At 43.4% G+C, this 20,932-nt stretch overlaps 1 protein-coding gene across 1 annotated transcript in view; it reads right to left on the reverse strand.

Moving 5' to 3' along the window:
• The window catches only part of foxo3b (forkhead box O3b), a gene marked incomplete at its 5' end in the record, with an annotated part of 39,753 nt that overhangs the window by 873 nt on the left and 17,948 nt on the right, over window positions 1-20,932 (reverse strand). Inside the window, one exon of the mRNA XM_079214713.1 lies at window positions 257-1,731. Coding sequence (XP_079070839.1) covers window positions 286-1,731 — 1,446 coding nt within the window. The 3' untranslated portion in view covers window positions 257-285. The remainder of the gene's footprint in view (window positions 1-256; window positions 1,732-20,932) is intronic.

Below are 20,932 nucleotides of genomic sequence, written 5' to 3' on the forward strand. Positions count from 1 at the left end.
ACAAAATTGAAAAAATATAGATAATATAGATACAATTTTGTTGGTGCATGAATATTTACACTTAGAGCACATTGTCATGCAAGCTTACACATCTCTTAATCAGTTCTGCACAGACTTCTACAGCTTTTACATTTGGTATAAAAGAGCACTAGTATCCTATCTGTACTGAATCGAGTGAGAAAAGGTTGGATCAGTGCATCCCTATTTTAAGGCCCCATGATTTACGCCCATGCACACGACACCCAAACATACACACCTGCTCTGCTTCTCCCCGGCCTGACCCTCTCAGCCGGGTACCCGGCTCTGAGAGGTCTGCTTGGTGCTTGCGAAGTTGCCGACTCCGTTCATGTTGGCCAGAGTGTCAAAGTTACAGTCCAGGCCATCTGGTTCCATCAGCTCGTTCCTGATGATGGTGTCCATATCACACTCCAGGCTGCTGTTGAACATGTCCAGATCCAGATCCGTGGGAAAACGGTCCTGGCAGATCCCTTCACTGCTGCTAATTGTCCCGTTTAGGAAGATCGAGGTGTCGATCTGCATGGACGAGGAACCATTTCCTCCCAAGGGTGAGAGCAGGAGCTGCTGCTTGGCATTAGCCAGAGCGTTAGCCTCGTTGGCTAGGTTCAGGCCCCCGTTTAAAGACCTCAGGGAGCTCTGGTTGTGGTTGTTACTTTGAAGTATCTCCACTTGGCTGCTCTGAAGTCCTCCAGTGGTGCCAAAGGTCATCACAGGATCATTACGAAGCATGACGCCACGACGGGAATTCTGGGAAATGATGGCGGCAGCGCTGGCCTGTGACATCAGCGGGTCAGACTGGGTCATCATGACATCGCTGTGGCTGTGGCTGTCAGAGTTGAGCAGGTCTTGTAGTGTCTGACTGCCAAAGCGAGAGAGGCTGATGCTGGAGAAGGAGGTCTGCTTGTTCTCCTGGATGGTCTGCATGGGGGACGGACGCAGAGAGGAGCCTGCTGTGTGGGGGCCAAAGATGGAATTACTGTAACCATTAACTCCACCGTTAGTGGTGTTGGTGGAGGGAGAGGAGGTGGAGGGAGGTGAGCCTAGTCCGTTGGGTTTGGGCACAAAGTTGAACCCAGAGGAACCATTTGGATCTGTTGGCCCCGTCACGGTTGGCACCAGGTCGATGTTATCCAGCAACTCATCCATCAGGTCATCTGTAAGTCCGTCATTCAGGTTCATTGTACCTGCCAGGTCTGCAAGGCGGGGCAGCTCAGCTGGCGTAGGCGTCCCGTTGGTTGTGGCGTTACAAGGAGACAGCGCTCTGCCAGGGCTGGAGTACAGCATAGGCGAGAGAGGGGGCTCGTCATCGGGCACCTCATCTAGCTCAGGGTTGGCCAGAATGGGCGAGAGGCGACCGCTCAGTGTGCTGGCGTTGGAATTAGTGCGGGAGCGGAAGTCTGTCCACGCGTCCAGCTCCTCGCTGCTGCGTGACGTTGGGCTTCCGGGCCACTTGGAGAGACCAGAAGGACTGTCTCCGCCGCCTTCACCAGCTGCAGCGGCTGCGGCCTGCAGAGCTGCCTTCTTCTTGGCAGCACGGCCGCGGGCCGACTTGGTGTACTTGTTGCTGTTGTCCATGGAGACAGCACGGCGGCGAGGAGCCTTGCCACCCTTCCCTCCCTCCGGGTTGATCATCCACCAGGAACTCTTCCCCGTTCCTTCGTTCTGTACGCGGATGAAGCGGCTGTGAAGAGAAAGATTGTGCCGGATGGAGTTCTGTAACAAAAAGAGCAGAAAGAGAACAAAGAGACTCTGTTAAGGGATGTGTGTAAAACACGTTTGAAGCAATCGCTCAAACAAGGACATGAATAGTGAGTTGTTGTGTTCTGTCTTTCCTTTTACCAATACAACATTCAATGAATATCTCTCATTAAGTCCAACAGCACTGATCCACAAATAACACCCTACTACGGATTCTGCAGCAATGTAAACAGTTGCTCTGTTGATTAGACACACAAACAATGAAAAAATCCAATTGTTTCAATTGTTCATCCCCTAAATAGACAGGAACACATTAACGTGTTGTAGCACTTAGCGCGGATGTCTGTATTGTTCCCCTGTAGCTTTTGTGTAGTGGTTATAAAGAAGACAGTGGTCTATAATCAACCGTCTCCTCGATTATGAATGACACATACAAAGAGCCCTGTTGTTGCTAAAGGAGCTCGTTCTGTGTCGGATCTTGTGTGTTTGCCTGCGAGTCTTGTCTGGTGTATATTGATCAACTCTGAGCTCCTTCCTTGTGTGAGCCCTACAGGCTCATTGTGGAGGAACTGGTGCAAATGATCAAGAGTTATATTCACAACACAGAGATATATGTACACATTAAACTGCCATACAACATCCCTTTTGAATCACTGACCTTCTTATTTCACATGAATCTAGAGATGGTAACTACCGCGCTGAACTAACATAATATCTTAACATCTGCATGTTTGCATCATCATTGTGAGCATGCTGAAGTTAGCGTAAAGCTCATATCTCCACCACTACTAGAGGACAGCCTCACACAGCCGCTAGCATGGCCGTAGTCTCTGAGGCTTGTTGACTTATGATGGGTAAAAGTATTTTGCAAAACACAACTTCTCATCTACAAATCTTTTGAATGTAAATTTGTTTAAATTGTTTTCCATTTGGATGTAACTTCTATAACCTTTGCCACATTTCAATCCAACTAATGATTGCAGTGCTAATCCTGGGAGAGAACATGAAGAGAGCAGGGGTCATTCATGATTTTAGATTAATTTCACAAAGTTAGGTTATATTTTGACCTCAAGAAAACAGTCATAGGCCAGAAAAAAATACTACGGTTTCATGAAACTACAGCACTATTTAAACAGTAGTAGTTCTTGAAAGTTTTATTGTTAAGTGCCATTACGGGTTTCCATTTGCACAATATAAAGCATTCACAAAACATGTTGACACTGTGGAGAAGTCATTCCAACTCCGTCACTACTCTTCTCGAATTAATTGGTGTTGATTCAATGGTGGATTTTATGATGTAAGCTCTGGTTTTGCAGTTATTAAAGACTCAAAACTCCAACTACACTTGATCTGTAAATTAGACCCATGCACAAAAGCATCTAGACAACCCAATGTTAACATCAACGCACACACAGGCACCCACACAAACACACGCCATCTGGTTACTCAAGAAGACATTATTTCATGGTTCTTGTGTGACAGCATAATGATGGTACACACATATTGAAAAAACATGCACATACATTCAGTCACACTGTCAGATATCAACTCTATTAGACATACTTATAAACTTAAAAAAAAAACAATTGATATGGTTATGACCTTGTTGATTTGACTTCAGTCTCAAGCATTTCATAAATTTCTTCTTCTCCTTTTTCCTCTGCTTTTTGTGCCCAACAACCTACTGAAGGCCTCATTGAATTCATTATTTTGCCTCAGTCTCCTCTCTCCATACCCCCGTCCTCTTCTGCAGTTTCTGTTGTTTCACAAACACACAGCTCTTATGAGCCCTGAGGGACTCTGAGGCTATGCTATATCCTTCCATATAAACAACCAAACCGCCATCCACAACAAGCACGCATTTTTCCCTCTGTTTTCCTCCCGTGTATATTTTTACTCCCTGAAATGGAACAGATTTCTGGGTTTCAAATGGCGAGGGCCAAAGTCTTCGAGTTTTTGTGGGAATCACAATATTGTTTTCCATGAAGCGGTCCCTTCTTTCCTGAGCAACAGTCTACAGACAATTTAGTCTGGATTGTTTTCCTGGTCAAAGGCAGTTCAATCAGAGAGGAGAAAGAGAAGCTTAAATGACAGTTCTGAATGCTGCGTTGGCAGAGTAAGAAAGTTTGATCTCTGAGGCCCAAGTGAACCTATGACCCTGTGTGAGTGTTTGTATTTGATATGCATCTGTGTGTTTTTGATAGTTATATGGAAAATCCAGAGTTTTCCATTTTCAAAATGTGTGTTTTTGAAATTGCAAATGCAAAAGCTGTTTTTGCAGGACGTTGAGCTTTTTGTGACCATTAGCAAGCCCATAAAAAGTTGCACGTAATCTTGAATGGTGCGTGTATGTGCATTTCCGAAGTGTGTGTGTGTGTGTGTGTGTGTGTGTGTGTGTGTGTGTGTGTGTATTCTGTGCAATGAGGTAAGATGAGAAGATATACCAGGGAGACCAGTGTTTATCCTTTGCCAGCATCTCTCGAGGCATGACGTAATGCTGCTTTATTAAAGGACCTTTTACACACAGACACACATGCAGCACGTATACTGGCTAAAAGTTTCCAGCTGCAAAGGACATGTAAATACAGGCAGGAGATAGACTTTGTAAAGGAAAAAGAGAACTTTTGGAGGGATGAATGAGAATGAATGGAATGTGAGTTTCCTTTTCCCGCTGCTGTAAACATTTACCTGCCAGCTCCTGACACTTCATCAATCCTTCTCCCTCGCTTCATCCTACACCACCTTTCTCCCTGCACCTCCCCACTCCCTCCACCCAACAAAGCCACTTGTTTAATGTTTCTCTTATACGTGCCGCTGCTCGTATCTTTCAGATGTCAGGTGAGATATTTCTAACTCGGTGTGATGGAGCAGCAATAAAAGGAAACGGGACATCTGCAACCGAAGCATGGACAGTGATGAATACAAGAAGAAATTGGGTGCCAAGTGTAAATGTGTGATTGATGGTGAGAAAGAGGGTGAGAGTAGAATGATTGCAAGATGAAAGAAAGAAAACTGTGCCTGGTATGTATCAGTGTTACGTGTCATGTATGTGTGTATTACACGGTAGTAGTAGATCCTGCAACATGGGCTAAACTTCCTCACAAACCGTGTCATGATTATTGTTGTTATTCTGGACAATTCCAAGATGTGTTTTTTTTGCAAAAAACACATTTCTTAAATGGTATTTTTCAAAACTTTAAGCACCACAAACTAAATTTCATTCACCCTAATTGTATTGGGATGAAGCGGAGGATCTTGGCAAAAAACACTTTTGTGGTTCTTTCAGTGTAAAGTATGTTGTTTTATGATTTTAGTGAACTGAGCTGAGCTGATTTGTGTTTTGATATTTTATGGAGACATTCAGTCTCTCCTGCAGACCACGTCTATTTTCTGGCTGCCATGATTCTGACTGTATCTAGTGACAAAGCCAATCATATTATTTACGTTCCTCTGAGTTCCTTGAACTCCTCTTAAATCCAAATTTCAAAGTAACAATTATAGTCTTTTTTGCATTCTTGTCATTTTTACTACTTTCCCTTAAGATGCATAAACTATACATCACATCGTACTTTGCTATATTTCAAGTCGCATCCCAAAAAATAAAAAATAAAAGTTACATGAAAAAAGTCCTGATAAGGTTTGGTGTGTGAGAATGGAACAGCAGAGAGGAAATAAGATAAATCAGCTGCAGCAGAGAAGGAAAGGCAGGGGTTTATGCAGCTGCAGGAGGCAAAATCTCCACAAAGGAAACACTCTGCACCCCGGAAATGATATGTTATAAATGTTCACATTTAGGGGCCGAGTTCACTACATATGCAGCGCAGTTATGATTAGCATTATTGTAACCCGGTGGAGTAAAAAGGCCACTCTCTTAATTACTGATTAATTAATTTTGAACCACTCTGCACGTTAAATGACACACCCAAGATGTACATGACCTATTAAGTATAGAGCACGCTGGGCCTGGCTAACATGCTGAATGCTAACATGTTCATAGAGCCCCCGTTACCTCTGCGTTCACTAAGGATATTCTACTTTCAGTGGGATGTTCAGGACTTTCTGCTGTTTGTGACGGTTGATCCACTGGGACTGCAGCTCTGATTCATAACTCTTACTATGCTGCAACAGGAGCTAAATAACACACACATACACAAACACAGTTTGTACGTTGTTGTTGTTTTTTTCTTTCTCGACCTAATTTGTCCCTGCATTTTTCTGTTTTGTACGCTCCACCTCAATCTCTCTCATTTGAGCATTTATCTCAGAGCTCTAAACAACACATCTGGGCATCACAAGTCGGTTAGTGAACTAACTTTGGATTCAACGTTTGTCGAACAAATGGCTTTACTTTGAAGATTGATACCACTTTCATATTTTTAAAGTTAGTTTAGTTTAAAGACTGGAAGTCACTGAGCCCGGCCAACAACTACATTTTGTATAAAAATAAAACATTCAAGAAATAATGTGTTAATGAGAGGTGCTGGTTGGTGGATTTTGGAACCGTAGTATTGGTTTCCCCTTTTTTCCGGATTTTGCGCTAAACTAACTCGCTGCTAGCTGTAGCTTCATATTGGGTGTACAGACATGAAAGTAATCTTCTCATCGAGTAAGAAAGCAAACACATGTATTTCCAAAAATAGCAAACTATTTCTTTATTCGGTCGGGAAAACTGGTCTTACGAGTCAAGTGTTCACAAGACCGGTAGTCTAGGTTCACCAGTGTAACATTTATGAAGCAAACAGACTCAAAGAAAGCCTGACGAAGCTGAACTCGCTTCGTGAGACAGGCCCCAGCTGTGTGTGTGTGTGTGTGTGTGTGTGTGTGTGTGTGTGTGTGTGTGTGTGTGTGTGTGCGAGGACCAGCTGCAGCCAAAGCTCAGGAACACAGAGGCCTTTTTGTCTGTCAGCAACATGTGGGAACAATTAATCACTGTCGGCAACCACGCTAGGAATCTCTCGTTCCTTTCTCTCATTATTCAGAATTTTGAAGGTGCGTAGGTGGGAATTCATATATTTGCATTTATGTCAATCTAAATTTAGACAGTGTGTGTATTTTTTTTTTTTTTAAGGGGGGATTTTGAGAATATTTTAAACTACTGCGAGGGAATGATATCAATTGAATACCCCATATGCATGTTGGAAATGTATATAAATCTCAGCAGGTTCCTCTGATTGGTGCAGATGATTCTGAGAGTGCTTTTTAATAGGTTGTAGCTGTCCTAGCTCCATCAGTGATGACTGGTGGAGCGAAATTGGTTCGCGTAGCCAGGCAGTACAGAAAAGGGAGGGTCTGCATGGTGTTGCAAGTGTATTTCATCACCCAGCTGCAGCACATATCTGAACTCAAATGTATGAACTGGGTCAGTTTCACTTTGCCAGGTTCCTGTACTCTGTTTGTGCCTGAGAGAATCATTTTACTGGTCAGCCCAACCCAGACACAACCTTCCCTGCCTTTAGCGGGAAGAAAATGCAGAAAAAAACACACACAAAAAAACCCTGCACACACACACACACACACACACACACACACACACACACACACACACACACACACACACACACACACACACACACACACACACACACACACACACACACACACACGCACACACAGCTCTTTATGTGTTGTGCTACAGGAAAGCGCTGGGTCAGAGGGTACAGTGTCACAGAAACAGGCGATAGCAATGTGTCAAAGGTCAAATGACCATGCTACCACTGCTGTGATTGGACCAACGATGTGACCTGAGCCTCACACCTCTAGTGTACTTAACCACTGTGTGTATGTGTGAGTCCTGGCCAAACATAACCACACTTTCAGCCATTATGTAAACCAGCTCTAATCTGAGTCTAATGTCAACAGTGACCGCAGCTGGGTCGAGCAGCGAACTGGTGCAACGTTAGTTACCATTTAAGACGAGGGACTGACAAAGGGCTGTGGGTTGAAAATAATGCTTTTTTTTGCCCTTAAGAGTTATTTCGTTAGAGGATGGAAACAAGATTCACTTTTGCAAACAGGTGACGGGAAGCAAATTAACCAGATACATGACGACTTTGAAATATTTTAAAAGCAAACTTCACAAGCAGAGACAAAAGAGCTCATTGGTTTTTAGAAAGAAAGAAATACATTCTAGCTATATTCATGAAGTTGCACCATCTCTATTAAATATTCAAATTAATCGATGAATAAACAAAGACACAAACAATAGCCCTGGCCTAATGCTGCGTTCACACCAAACTGACGCGTTTACTCGCTCGTCGATAAAAGTGTGTTGTAGTGTGAATATTCGCGACGGGAAAAATATATGCTCCTTCAGCAGCAGACCAGCACCAGTTTGATTCAGGAACGGCAGAACGGCGGTGATGACAGGCCGAGCTTCGCAACTTTGCATCTCAGGTTTTTTTGTTGTTGTCGTAGTTTCAACTCGCACAAATTCCCGCCGCGTCAAACGGTCTGTTCGCCACCGCGTCGTGCCGCCTCAAATCACGCCGCGTTTGGTGTGAACGCAGCATAAGAATCCACATTTGAGACGTAAGGCCTTGTTGGCCAATGTTAGGCTGTCGGTGAGCGGTCTGTAGCCCTAATTTTTGTGTTGTGTCTCACATATTTGACACTCGCCGGCCCTTGTCAGAGACTTTTTTTATCTGAGCATGTTGAATCGGCGATGGAGGCCATCAGTGAAAGAAATCACTCTGATTGACTGTTCAGCTAAACCAAAACAGAAGTGAGGAAAGCAAGCAAACGAGTAAAGTGAAGAGGGCACACAAAGAAAGTTCTTCCCAATTTTCATCTCATCTGGTCATTCCAATACACAAGTATTTTCACAACAACATCGGTATCTGGAATGAAGCTGCGTGGTGAGTGAGAGTAGAGTGAAAATGGGCAAAACCTGCTTTGTTTCACGTATGTAGCATAACGATGGCTTGTATATTCTCCGTCCTGGGTCCTATTCCGGTTTCTCTTTTTGAATGATGCATCCAGACTACTGCTACCACTGGCATAGAGAGTTATTTCCTCGCAGAACATCTTCATCTTGCTAGTTCTGTGATGTCGGTTTGATGTGTCTGGGCGCTTCAAAAAACTGAACAATAAACTATAAATTCAGTGAGCTTTACCATTATTAGTTTTGGTTAATTGAAAGAGTTATTAATAATTGTCAAAAATGGTGGAAACAGGTATATAAATAAAACATACATGAATGCAGAGACTATCTGCATCTGTTGAAAGCATTGATCATACTCCAGGATGGAGGCGGAAATCAGACGACGTATACCATAGCCAATCCGTGATCCATACAGATTACATATACAATTTAAACATTATAATGTGAAATAAAGAATGCCAATACAAATTGTGTGGAGCCCTGTATACCAGCTGCTAAAACAAAACAAAACAAAACAAAAACAATCTATAGTATATCTGCCAATATAATTCATCAATGATCGTTTTGTGCATGGTATTCGGCACAAAACGGTGTGTGCGACAATTTAACAATACTATGACCAAACACGGGGATTACAGTACACACATGCAGTTTACGCAACCAGTGTCCAGTTCACTTTTCTAGTGCAGGTGCAGATTCCACACTTACAATGCGATTAGAAATGTATGTTGCGCGTTCCCTTGCAGCCACATGGACATGGAAACCATGAGCCTCAAGTCGTAGAGCGGAGCAGTGAAAGTGCAACGAGGTGGCGTGAGGTGGAGGCGTAGATGTCTTTGACACGTATAAAGCAGTTTATAAATGAACAGCCAGGCCGGTCTGTGCTAACAAGACCGAGAGAGGATGGTTATTTATACTGTGACCCTACACTAACTAACACACACACACACACGGTCCAGATTCCAGCTGCCCTGAGCTCTGGACTGCAGACAGAACATTCCAATCCCTCCATCATATGTGCTTTTTCCCGGGTGTCTTTCCACTTAAGTTTTATTTATGTATGTGTGTGTGTGTGTGTATGTGTGTGTGTGTGTGTATGTGTGTGTGTGTGTGTGTGTGCGTGTGTGCACACTGGATGGGGATCTGGAGCCTGGCAGAAGGAATCCTGTTCCCCTCATTGTGCTTATATTTCTACTCTCATTCCCCCTCCGCTCATGTTCATCTTTTTGTGAATAGATAAAGGTCTTCATTGGAATGTAGAAACACACAGACAAACACACTTTAAACAATTCAGGAACTAGATCTTCGTCTATTCTGTGATGCCGTATTGAGACACACACACACACACACACACACACACACACACACGCACACACTGCTTTCCAAGAGTTGTGACATTGTTAAATCACGAAAAAGCCTGGTCTTGTCATCACGAGAACTTACTACTGCAATGTCAACCTCCCTTGTTTTATCATTACCATCTTTCTCCCGCCTGCATGCAGCGTGTCCCGAGGTGTGTAAGGCCACATGCTCAAAGAACTCCTTGTTTACTCTGACGTTTCATCCAATCAGTTCGCCCGAGGTGGGGGAGCTAGCCAACCCAGCCCCCATAAAACAGCCTATCAGTGCAGGCCTGGGAAAAGGCATGGCTAGTCACGTCAGAGTTGGACGGTCACCTCAGCATTGGCTCACGGTCACAGTGGAAAGTTAAGCACACACACACACACACACACACACACACACACACACACACACACACACACACACACACACACACACACACACACACACACACTGGAAGGAGAATCAAGGGGGGGGGGGGGGGAAAGCAAGAAGAAGCAGCAGGGAAATCGATCACTTCATGATTTGGCTCCTGAAAAAAGACAAAAACTAATCTAATTTCTGTCATTCATGCATAAAAAACCACCTGTCAGTGGTTGTTCACAAACACACTGTTCATTACGCCTCAGTACGGGACGTGTACGGTTTACTTTCGAACAACACAGGACGTCCCTGCTGGGCTTAAACAACCCGAGTTCCAGGACACGCCGTCCTTAAGCTACACAGCAACTACGCCTGCCAAGTACACACACGCACACACACGCACACACTGACAACAGACACATTTCAGCAGAGAGAAAGACGACGTATTCAGTCAGAGAGGCAGAAGGAGAAACAGGCTTGCAAGAGAGTAGAGCAGCAGTGAGGAAAGTAACGTAATCAATGCGTCCAGACACAACAACAATATTTTCATATTTGTGTATTTCACTTTTTCTATATTGTTATACCAAACCTAAGTACCAGGGTTTTTAGCAATCAAGCAAATTGAATACGAGGCAAATTACAATACTTTAACACATTGATCCTATACAACATTGTACATGTGCAACATAGCCCACAATGACCTACAAGGGGCTGCTTTGTTACAAAGCCCAAATACTCCTGACACTATCCTAAAGGTGCTTTCTCCCACTTTGATGGAACAACCATATAAGATATATTTAAGGGATGATGTATGTATGATGTCCCTTCTTGCACATCATACCTCACAGGAGCCCCTTTTAAAGAAAGACAAATGACACTTTTATTAAAAAAATACACTATAGATGCAGAACTGAAGGGAAACCATCTGCCAGTCAATAAATACAACCAGAGGCAAACATGCTCTTAATATTTTGGTGCTAAACTGCTGGTGGATTTAAATAATGAATTTGCTGTGTGACATCAATGTTGTTTGGGTTTTTCCTGTTGGGTTGGGTAGACAGATCCTGTGCCCCGGCTTTATGAGGATGCCGTGGTGACTCGCAGCCTGCCCTTTTTAAGAACTTGAACTATTTCAACATCTGACATCTAAAAATAGACAGGGACCAGAGGGCAAGTCTGGTAGCGAAGATTATCGTATCTATCACGGCGTAAGAGCGCGCTGATGACAGATGCACTCTGATACACACAGAATGAAAGCACAGTGTTGTGGTGCTGCATAACGCACATAAAGTATATAGACAAGGGTAAAAAGACAAGGGATGCCAACCACCAAATGATCCCAATGGTATGCATTACAGCGCTTTTCTATGTGAACAGGTGATTAATGAGACCTTCAAACTGTGTGAGGGAGATTGAGAGGCATTGAGGGAGACCGAATGAGAAAAAGAGTATAGGGGGAAGACAGAGAGATAGAGAACAAGAGGGCGCGCTTAGTATTAAAACTAGCAGGGTGTCTACATGATTAATTACATCTCTGCGCGATACGAGCAGCACCGAGGAGTGGAGGGATGGAGGGAGAGAGGCAGAATAGTTTATAATTATCAGGAAGAGGAATGTTGCTATTCCTGTGGGAAGATATGGTGCGTGTGACGAGGAATACGTTTGGGAAATGAGCCTGCCATTTACACCTCAACCCACAGACCTATTTCAAGGGCAATGGAGTTGGGTAGTGAAAGGATTTATTTTGGGCACTCAGGGGTTTGAAAGTTAAAGTCCTGTTCGTTTTCTGCATCGACAATGTCAGGAGACTGGCAGCTGGAGGACTTCCTCGGCTTCAATAGGATGAAAATCTCCTGGTTCAACCACGAAGCAACTGTGGTGGAAGACCTCTGGCTCAATAAGGAAATACGCAAAGATATCAGTCGTTATCGTCCATACTTGTCACCATTGCAGGTGTCTGGCGAGCTATTTAGGAAGATAGCATCTACATTCTTACTCCTGCCTACAAAGCTCTGATTGATTGATTGTTTGTTCCTTTAACAGGTAGAAATAGCCATCAATGAGTTAAACAATATGATTCACCTGTTGGATTAATTCTCTATTGGATTCTGGACCACTCTCTACTCTGTCAACATTTATAAAACGTTCAGACGGGAGTTTTATTAATGGTACATTTACGAATGCAGTCAGGAAATCCTAAAATTGAAATGTCTTCCTGACTGGTTAGATCAGAACTGTCTGCTTTACAATTAGAGGATTAAAAATGTATAAATATATAGTTTGTATGCAAAGATTCATGGCAGGCAGTATTCATCATGAATGGAAAAAAAAGATATGTAGGGGTAACGATTATGAATTTACATTATTGGTAAAAAATCTTCAAAAATAAAAAAATATATCAATCATATCATTCTGTTCCACAATATTATGTTTATTGCCAAGCTGTTGTGGTTTTCACCTTCTGAGTCTGTGTGTGTGTCTGTGACAGATTGTTGTGACCGCGATAGTATCGCAACCGTAGAAGATGCAGTAATGAAACTTTTCAGATGTGTTGTTGAGATCGAAATGAAGGTTGAGCTGAGAGGAAGGGCCCATAAGATTTGCCTTTGCTGCTGGTGTGATCCCATCCCAAGATGGTTTCTACTTTCTGTATCTCCTTTCTCAAAGTTTTGCTGTTTTGTGAAATACTGGCTTCTTTTCACATTTTGGGGCCAATGAATCGATCGAAAAAGCAAAACTTTTTACAACTCCCTTCTAAAATGACCCCCTAACCTGTGACAAGTAAAGTACACTTTGATAAAAAAGTTACTGCTTTTCATACTGTAAAAATGTTAAAGATAACTAGTTCATGCTGACCTGTTGTGAAAAACTGCCTATTGCTGTAGAGATGTTGAAATTAGGCATGATGTCACGGTTAATGACACTTAAGGGAAGTAAATGCCCTCTGTGCATTTCTGTATGTCCACATGTAATTTATCATTACAATGGTCTACTTGATTTACCTTTGCTCTGCTGTGCATGTGACCCTGGGTGTGCTGTCCCTTTGACCCGGTGTTTCCACAACTCAGCCTGCTCAAAGCCCCAAGGCTGTATCCAGTTCACGCCCACGGGACATAGTTTGGCTCGAGGAGGCGTCTTCACATTTTCTATCTGTCCACGTACGCGGTTTAATGACCTATCAAACCTTAAATTAACTCGGCTGAAGGTGAACTATGATCTCATTGAAACAGATTATGGCAATAATAGCATTACGCATAATCATATTGGCTAACTAACAGTGGGCTATAAATCTAGTTTGAGCTTGAGTGTTTGGAACTCGAGGGTGACGGTTCTTGTTTGTAAAGTGTGTATTTGTGCGTGTTATGTATGTGTATGTTTTGAGTTTTGGTGCAGTGGTGGAGTTCACATCTGGGCCAGATTAGTGTTGGGGCCCCGCTGGTGTTCATGGGGCTCTTCACTCTAATGGTGCTAAAAACAGAAACAGTACACACACACACACACACACACACACACACACACACACACACACACACACACACACACACACACACACACACACACACACACACACACACACACACACACACACACTACTGATTCCTACCTACTATGTTGTTCCATGACACATATTAAAGGATAATTCCTGTTTATTACAACTTGGGTTTATTTTCTTAGTGTTAGTCATCAAACAGTTTAAACAAACTTAATTTGAAGTGAAAACGAAGGCAAACCATATATGTTTTCCCCCAAACTGTCCACTGTAAACATCCGTCTCAGTTTACAGTCATACTTGTAGTTTAACTTTAACTCACCGCACCCACTGTAGTTATGGGATGAGGAATTATTTTGGGTGCAGTCCCTTGTGATTTTACATCCAGTTTAGAGTAGTTAAAATAATCTAGCTAAAAGATGAAATTGCAATAAACCAGAAATTTTCCTTTTTAAGTTTTAAACTAAACCTTTAGTGATAATGATGAATGATGGTGCAGACTCAGTGTAGAGCTGTCTTTGAGTATTATTTTTAAGATTCATACCAGTTTAATAGCTGAGCTGCTATTAGTGAAAGCAAGAGCACTTCTGTAGAAAATTGGGTTTTGTTTCCCTTCAACCCATTTCCCCTTCTTTCACGTTCAGAATCTATAGGTCTGTTTAACTCGCCTGACCTCAATACCCGGCACCTCTGAACTACAAAGTATTGCTGTTTGACCGTGTGTATTTGTGTGTGTGTGTGTGTGTGTGTGTGTGTGCGTGTGTGTGGGTGTATGTGTGTGTCTCATTCATAGCTGATGTCAGCATTTCCAGGCCTGTCAGCCCTGAGCAGCTGGAGCAAAGGAGGGAGGTGGTAAGGTGGTGATTTTTGACACACATACGCTCACTCAGTGTATCCGTATCCCTGAGTGTGTATTTTATGTGTGTGTATTAGCATGGGGCGAGAGCCTAGCCTTCGCAAAGAAAACAATCAATGGCTGACACACACACACACACACACACACACACACACACACACACACACACACACACACACACACACACACACACACACACACACACACACACACACACACAGCAACAGCGAGCCTCTTCCTTAACCTCTCTAGGGTCAGCCCTTTTGAGGAGTCACATGACTTCCTGCTTTGAGACCAAAAGGAAGGAAAGAAGCAGTTTGCCTTCACTCTGCTCCTTTTCTCTTATTATTCTGACATGGGTTCGACATGCATTTTGTAGTTTGTCTCGAGACAAATAAGAGACTCTTCTGCAATTTCTAGTGGTGTCCAATTAGTGTGTGTGTGTGTGTGTGTGTGTGTGTGTGTGTGTGTGTGTGTGTGTGTGTGTGTGCAAATGTGTGCGCCCAAGCTTTTGTTTATACAGGTATACTTGTGTGTGTGGAGCACATTTCTGTTAAGCATATTAATCATTGCCCAAGGAGATGATGACGACGTAGCCGCGGTGCCTCCGCTCTGCTGTGTCAGCAAAAATCTGCACGTCCTCCTCGCCTTAATTCGGCCATTGTTGTATATGCATTTTTGTCATTTCTCCTCCGAATGTAAACTAAAGCTGTAGTTCACAGTAAGCAGGCTTTGTTTTGCACAATTTATTCTTAGATACATTTACATTAGTGTTATACCAAAAATGTTATGTCTTTCAGATTATTGAATCATAAATTAAATGTTCCGCGTTGACTGAAGTTGCGAGTGTACTAAACGGGTCCATACTAGGGTCTACTAAATGCTCATATCGTCTGTGCATATGGTTGTTCAAAACAGGAATTGAACTCTAAACATTAAACCACAGCCGTAGGAGGGTGCGCTGAGCAGCACATAACAGAAGCTTACTTTCTTTTGTGCTATTACAGCGTACAGCTTCATGTTACGGAATAGAAAGGTCCAGTTTTTAGATTGTTTGTATGCTACCTCTCTTTTAGATATTTTACTGATCTGATATGTCTGCACCTGTCGTTAAGACTTTCTGGTGTGCAATATATCTGTATCATTTGTTACATGGTGAGATTATTTACTGGAGAAAGACACAATACCAGCATGTGACAACTGTGCTGCCAGGATACATCATTCTTATGGCATTTTTGTAAAAAAAAAAAAAATACCCAGAGGAGAATGACAGGAAGTCTGGGAGAGAAAGAGAGGACATGCTGGAAAGGTTATGAGCAAGATTGCAATGGATTTTCAAATATGCATCTTTGTCCAAAGGGACCCACCACTCCTTCTAATTTATAATTCACCCACTCTTTTGATTTCTTTCTTTCACTTTGCAGAATGAACAGCCAATTACATTCTTCACCACTTGGAATCCAAGCTGTTTCCTCCGTGAAAAAAGCATTGACGCAAATTAAGCTCCATGCCTATGCTCATATTCTGGAGGTTATCATTCATTTTCCTTGCCTGGCTAAATTCAAACTACACACTCCTTCCTTTCTGTCCTCGCTGCTTGAAGTGAACTTCAATGCCATGGGGACAAAGTTGGAATTTCATTAGCCAAGCAGACTGTACATTGTTATCAGGTCTCAGTATTTATTTTGGGCCCAAGGGCAGCGTTGAACTTAAATACCCCCATGCTATAGGGGGTTATTTGAGGGTAAGAGTATGGGCATCTGGGCCCTAATTTAGCCTAAGCACCGAGGGTTCAACGGGGACACAAGAGGCCCTCCTTTGCCTTCCTTCATCCTTCTCTTTGTCTCCGCTCTCTCAGGCGCTCACAGCTTAGAGCTTGGCTTCATACATGACAATACACACACAAACCCACTTACTACTGTTCACAGATCAGGCCGGTGTTTCCTTACACCAACGAGCATGTTATGCACATCCATGAGGATAGACACACGCACGCACACACACACACACACACACACACGCACACGCACACGCACACACACACACACACACACACACACACACACACAGTCAGGTGAACAGTGGCCTCCATTGAATCAGAGTGTCCCCTCCCGCCCTCTCTCCAGTCGAGCTCTTTTCCCCACACGCAGCACTTTGTATTTATATTACCCCGGTATTAATAGACCACGGGCAACCACACTGCTACCCCTTCTGTCTCCTGCGTGTGTGTGTGTGTGTGTGTGTGTGTGTGTGTGTGTATTTATTTATTTTGCATGTGCGGCCAAAGGTAGTTTCTTTTTTGGTCCTTGCTATGTTTAAGTTTTGTTTTGAAGGATTCTCTTTATGAGATGTGCTTGCATGCTTTCGTGTTGGCATGGCAAGAAACTATGGTCTTGCAGGTAATCAACCTCATCTAAGCTGAGGTTGGTGGCATTTCCCAGAATTACTTAGTGACACAGTGACATCAGTGCACTTCCTCTGACCTCACCTGGGGACTAGTGTGATGCCCAAATGAGAATTGAAGTGTTATATATTTTGGAGACTAGACTGAGTTTGGAGAGGGTAAAGGTGGATGGAGGGAGAGATAGAAGGGTTTAGCTGTGGTCTGATCTCTTTAATCTACTGTACAGGCTCATGAATTAGTTTCTATCATCTGCTTTAAACCCTCCTCATTTTTCTCCTTTCTCATTATTGTCTGTCCTTACAGCGGCCTTTTGTGATTATTTCTCCTCCTCTTTTGCCCCTTCTCCTCTTGTTCTGACGTCCTCTCATTGCCCCGTTTCTGTATTTTTCTGTCATCTTCCACTCTTTTCTCTCCCTCTCTGAAAGGTCCTTTCTAAGTCAACTCTCTGCACAAAAGCTGTATGGTGGCACTAGCTGGCTGCAGGCCAAAACCCTGCTCTCTGGCTATTTCGACTGCTCTCTGCAGCAATCACTAAATCTTACTCTCCTTTCCACTCCACTCCACTCTCCACCTCGCTTTTTGTTTTTCCTCCTCCACTTTCTTTTCTCTGAGGAGACCGAGTGGTTAAAAAGTGTGAGATCTCGAATGCTGAAATGTTCGCATTCAAACACACAAACTGCGAGGTGACTGAGGAGCTGTAGGGCTCGCTGCTTCTGAAAGGGGTGTGTCTGGTAATCTTTTGGAGCTTGTGAGCGAAGGCCTTGTAAAGCGGAGAGGGGAAAAAAAGGGGAAGAAAAAAGGAAGATTTGAGGGGGAAAACGAGAGAGAAAGAAAGCGCTGACAGGCTTTTCAGCCAAGCGGGCCTCTTTCTGATAGTAGGCTCAGCACTATAACTTCCACATGCTAATAAAAGAAAAAATCACACAAATGCACACGTGCTCACACGACACACGGATCTTAGAGTGTGTGAACCTTTCATGAAGGACTCTTCGGGAAAACCTCACCTCAAAGCTGATTGACAGCGCTTTGAACCAAACGCACACATGCTTACGGTAATGAAAGGCTTGCTCATGAATGCTGGTCACGCAACACGTTCAATTCGCTTCAGACCACGAATCTACAAGGAAGCGAAATTAAGAAAGAGATTGAAAGATAAATGCATTAAGTGCAACACTGAACATACTGCAGCCTGCACAAGAAAAGTGGTTTCAGATGACCAATGTGCAATGTCAGAGCAAAATTAAACTTGACTTTTCCCCTTCTGAACTCACATGCTGACCTCGCACCAGTCACTACAATGTGGCACGAGCAGTCAGCAGCCGCGGGCCTCAAACTGACTGAAATAACCAGAGGAAAGAGGAAGTGGTGGTGTTACATTAGTGCATCGGTCTGTCGCTAGCTTCCCTGATCATGAGATTGAGGTGCAAGAAAGAGCTGAACTGGCTATAGCTCTGACCCCTGTATCGTAACAAAAAACAATATATATCTATATATAATATCGTGCCGTCTGTGAAAACATGAAATTAAGTATTCTGCGCTATGGTGAACATCTGCGTTGCATCGTCCTCAGTGTGTTACATAGTGATCAGAGTTTGTTTAAGTTTAAAGGTGTGGTCACAGTCTATAAACTGTATATATGACATGCTTTAGGGTGTGTGTATTTGTGTATGTTGCTATTTACTGAACTATATCCTCTACACTTTTGAGGACCAAAGAAGAAGCTAGAAATTAAACTAATTGTTTGACGCTTTGAGAAATACTCGCTTTCTTGCGGATAATTAGATGAGAAGATTTATACTACTCTCATAGCTGTGTTCAATATAGAGCTGGAGTTAGCAGCTGGTTAGCTTAGCCACAAACTGGTAACAGCAAGCCTGGCTCTGTACAAAGGTAGCACAATATGTCAACCAGCACATCTAAAGCTCATTAATTCACATGTTGTTTCTCGAGTGTTTAATCCGTACAAAAACGGAAGGGCAAAAACAACAGTTTGAGGATTTTTTTTAGAATCTCCATAAGAAAATGAAGAGGTGTATTTCCCAAGATGTTGAACTATTCCTTTAAAAAATAGGGCACATTGCAGACAGCAGAGACAAGAGTACTTAATGATAGTCCTCACATTAGTAATGTAGACATGACTGTCTGCATTATCTGCGTTGCTGAAGTGTCAAGTGATGACATCAGTGGACCAACCAGTATGTGACTTTACTTGAAGGCATCGAAGTAGACAGTGTGTTCCATCGTCTGCATGATCCGACTCTAAGTAAACTTGTCCATTGTGTGTTTATGCGAGTATGTATGCACGTGCATCTTTTGTAGTTTTTAGCTTAGTTTTCCCAGAGTGCCCTACAGTAAAACGCCTGTCGTCTGTCTGGTGCTCTATTCCACACTAAGTGGGTCAGTGTCTGGCTGAGTAAGAGGGTAAAGTCAGGCTAAAGTCACCCAGTGTGTGCGCGTGCATGTGTGTGTGTGTTGATGGGTGGGGAAGAACCACCTACATCCACCAAAATAAGTTCAAAGCTAGTGCAGATTGAGAAGAAGACAGACAAAAGATATTTAAAAAAAGTAAATTGAGAAAGCCAGACAGGCAGGAATGTACTTTACCTCATGTTGACAGGGCTTCCTCTAAAATGCAATTTGTGTGAATGTACAAAATGAAGGGTTCTTATTTTTTTTAAATGCAGGAGGGTGTAAAAGCACAAGATGTGTAGATAGAGAGACAGACAGGTTGCAGAGAACACAAACTACTATGGGGTGCTTTTAATGTGAAGTATTCAGACAGACACTGCTGCAGAGGGAGTAATAAATAAAGTGTACAAGACTTTATTTTGTCTGCCTTTCACAGTCTGCTTGTCTGGGTTAGACTACTATGGGCAACGCCTTGGGACCACCACTTACTGGGGGTGCTCGAGTCGCTGCATGTTTCTGTGTCTGTGTGGGAGCACTTAGGGGTAGAGTAAGCACTGTAGAAGAATTTGGGTTAACGTGAATTATTCACTGGAGTAGACGAGTACAGCATCGCGCAAGCTTCTCTCCTTGCGCGGCACACTCACTTTAGAAGCTGGAATAGGGCGTGTGGGGTAGCTCTGGCAGGACGGCTATGTGTGCATCAATGGATTTACAGTGTCCACAAAGTCACAACCCAGCAAATTAGATAAGCAAACAATCCTCTATCTAACTCGTTTGGGGTCTACGAGTCTGTGAGGACGACCTGTGATCAGCGTCTGCGTGAGGAGCCAGCAGCGGGGAAACTCACGGGCTAAACTAGGAAGCATGGAGGGTTTGAAACGGTACAAAATCAACAATAGAGAGCAATCGTCTTTCATGCTACCTTTTATTCATGATACTCTATCCTCCTTTTCCCTCTCTACCACATCGCCTTGCACATTCAAACAGAGAGAAAATAAATACCCTGCGCTGCTATATTCGCCAGGAGTTGTCTGTTTGGATAGTGTGTGTGTGTGTGTGTGTGTGTGTGTGTGTGTGTGTGTGTGTGTGTGTGTGTGTGTATGTGACACTGACACACACTGTACTATTGCACTGTTGAGTGCAACAGGGCACCCCATGTTAAATCATTCCCTTCCCCCACCTACGCTCCTCTCTGCCCTCTTCCTTCTCCTCCCCCTCGCCTCTTCAACTTCCTTTCCTCTTTTAACCTCCCTGCTTTATTCCCCCTTTCCTCTCTTGCCGCAAGTCTCTCTGGGTTTGAAAGTTGGAACATGGCCAATTAACACAGCCGGTTGAGGTGGTGGAGGAGGGGAACAGAGAGAGAAGGCTCACATCGCTACACACTGACCTACATACACTTCCACCCAGCTGATTGAATCTTACGTTGAGGCCTGCGGCCAATCACGAGTGGGGGTGGAGTGCCAGCCAGCCAAT

Source organism: Taurulus bubalis, assembly GCF_910589615.1.
Source record: "Taurulus bubalis genome assembly, chromosome: 3".
Lineage (NCBI taxonomy): Eukaryota > Metazoa > Chordata > Actinopteri > Perciformes > Cottidae > Taurulus > Taurulus bubalis.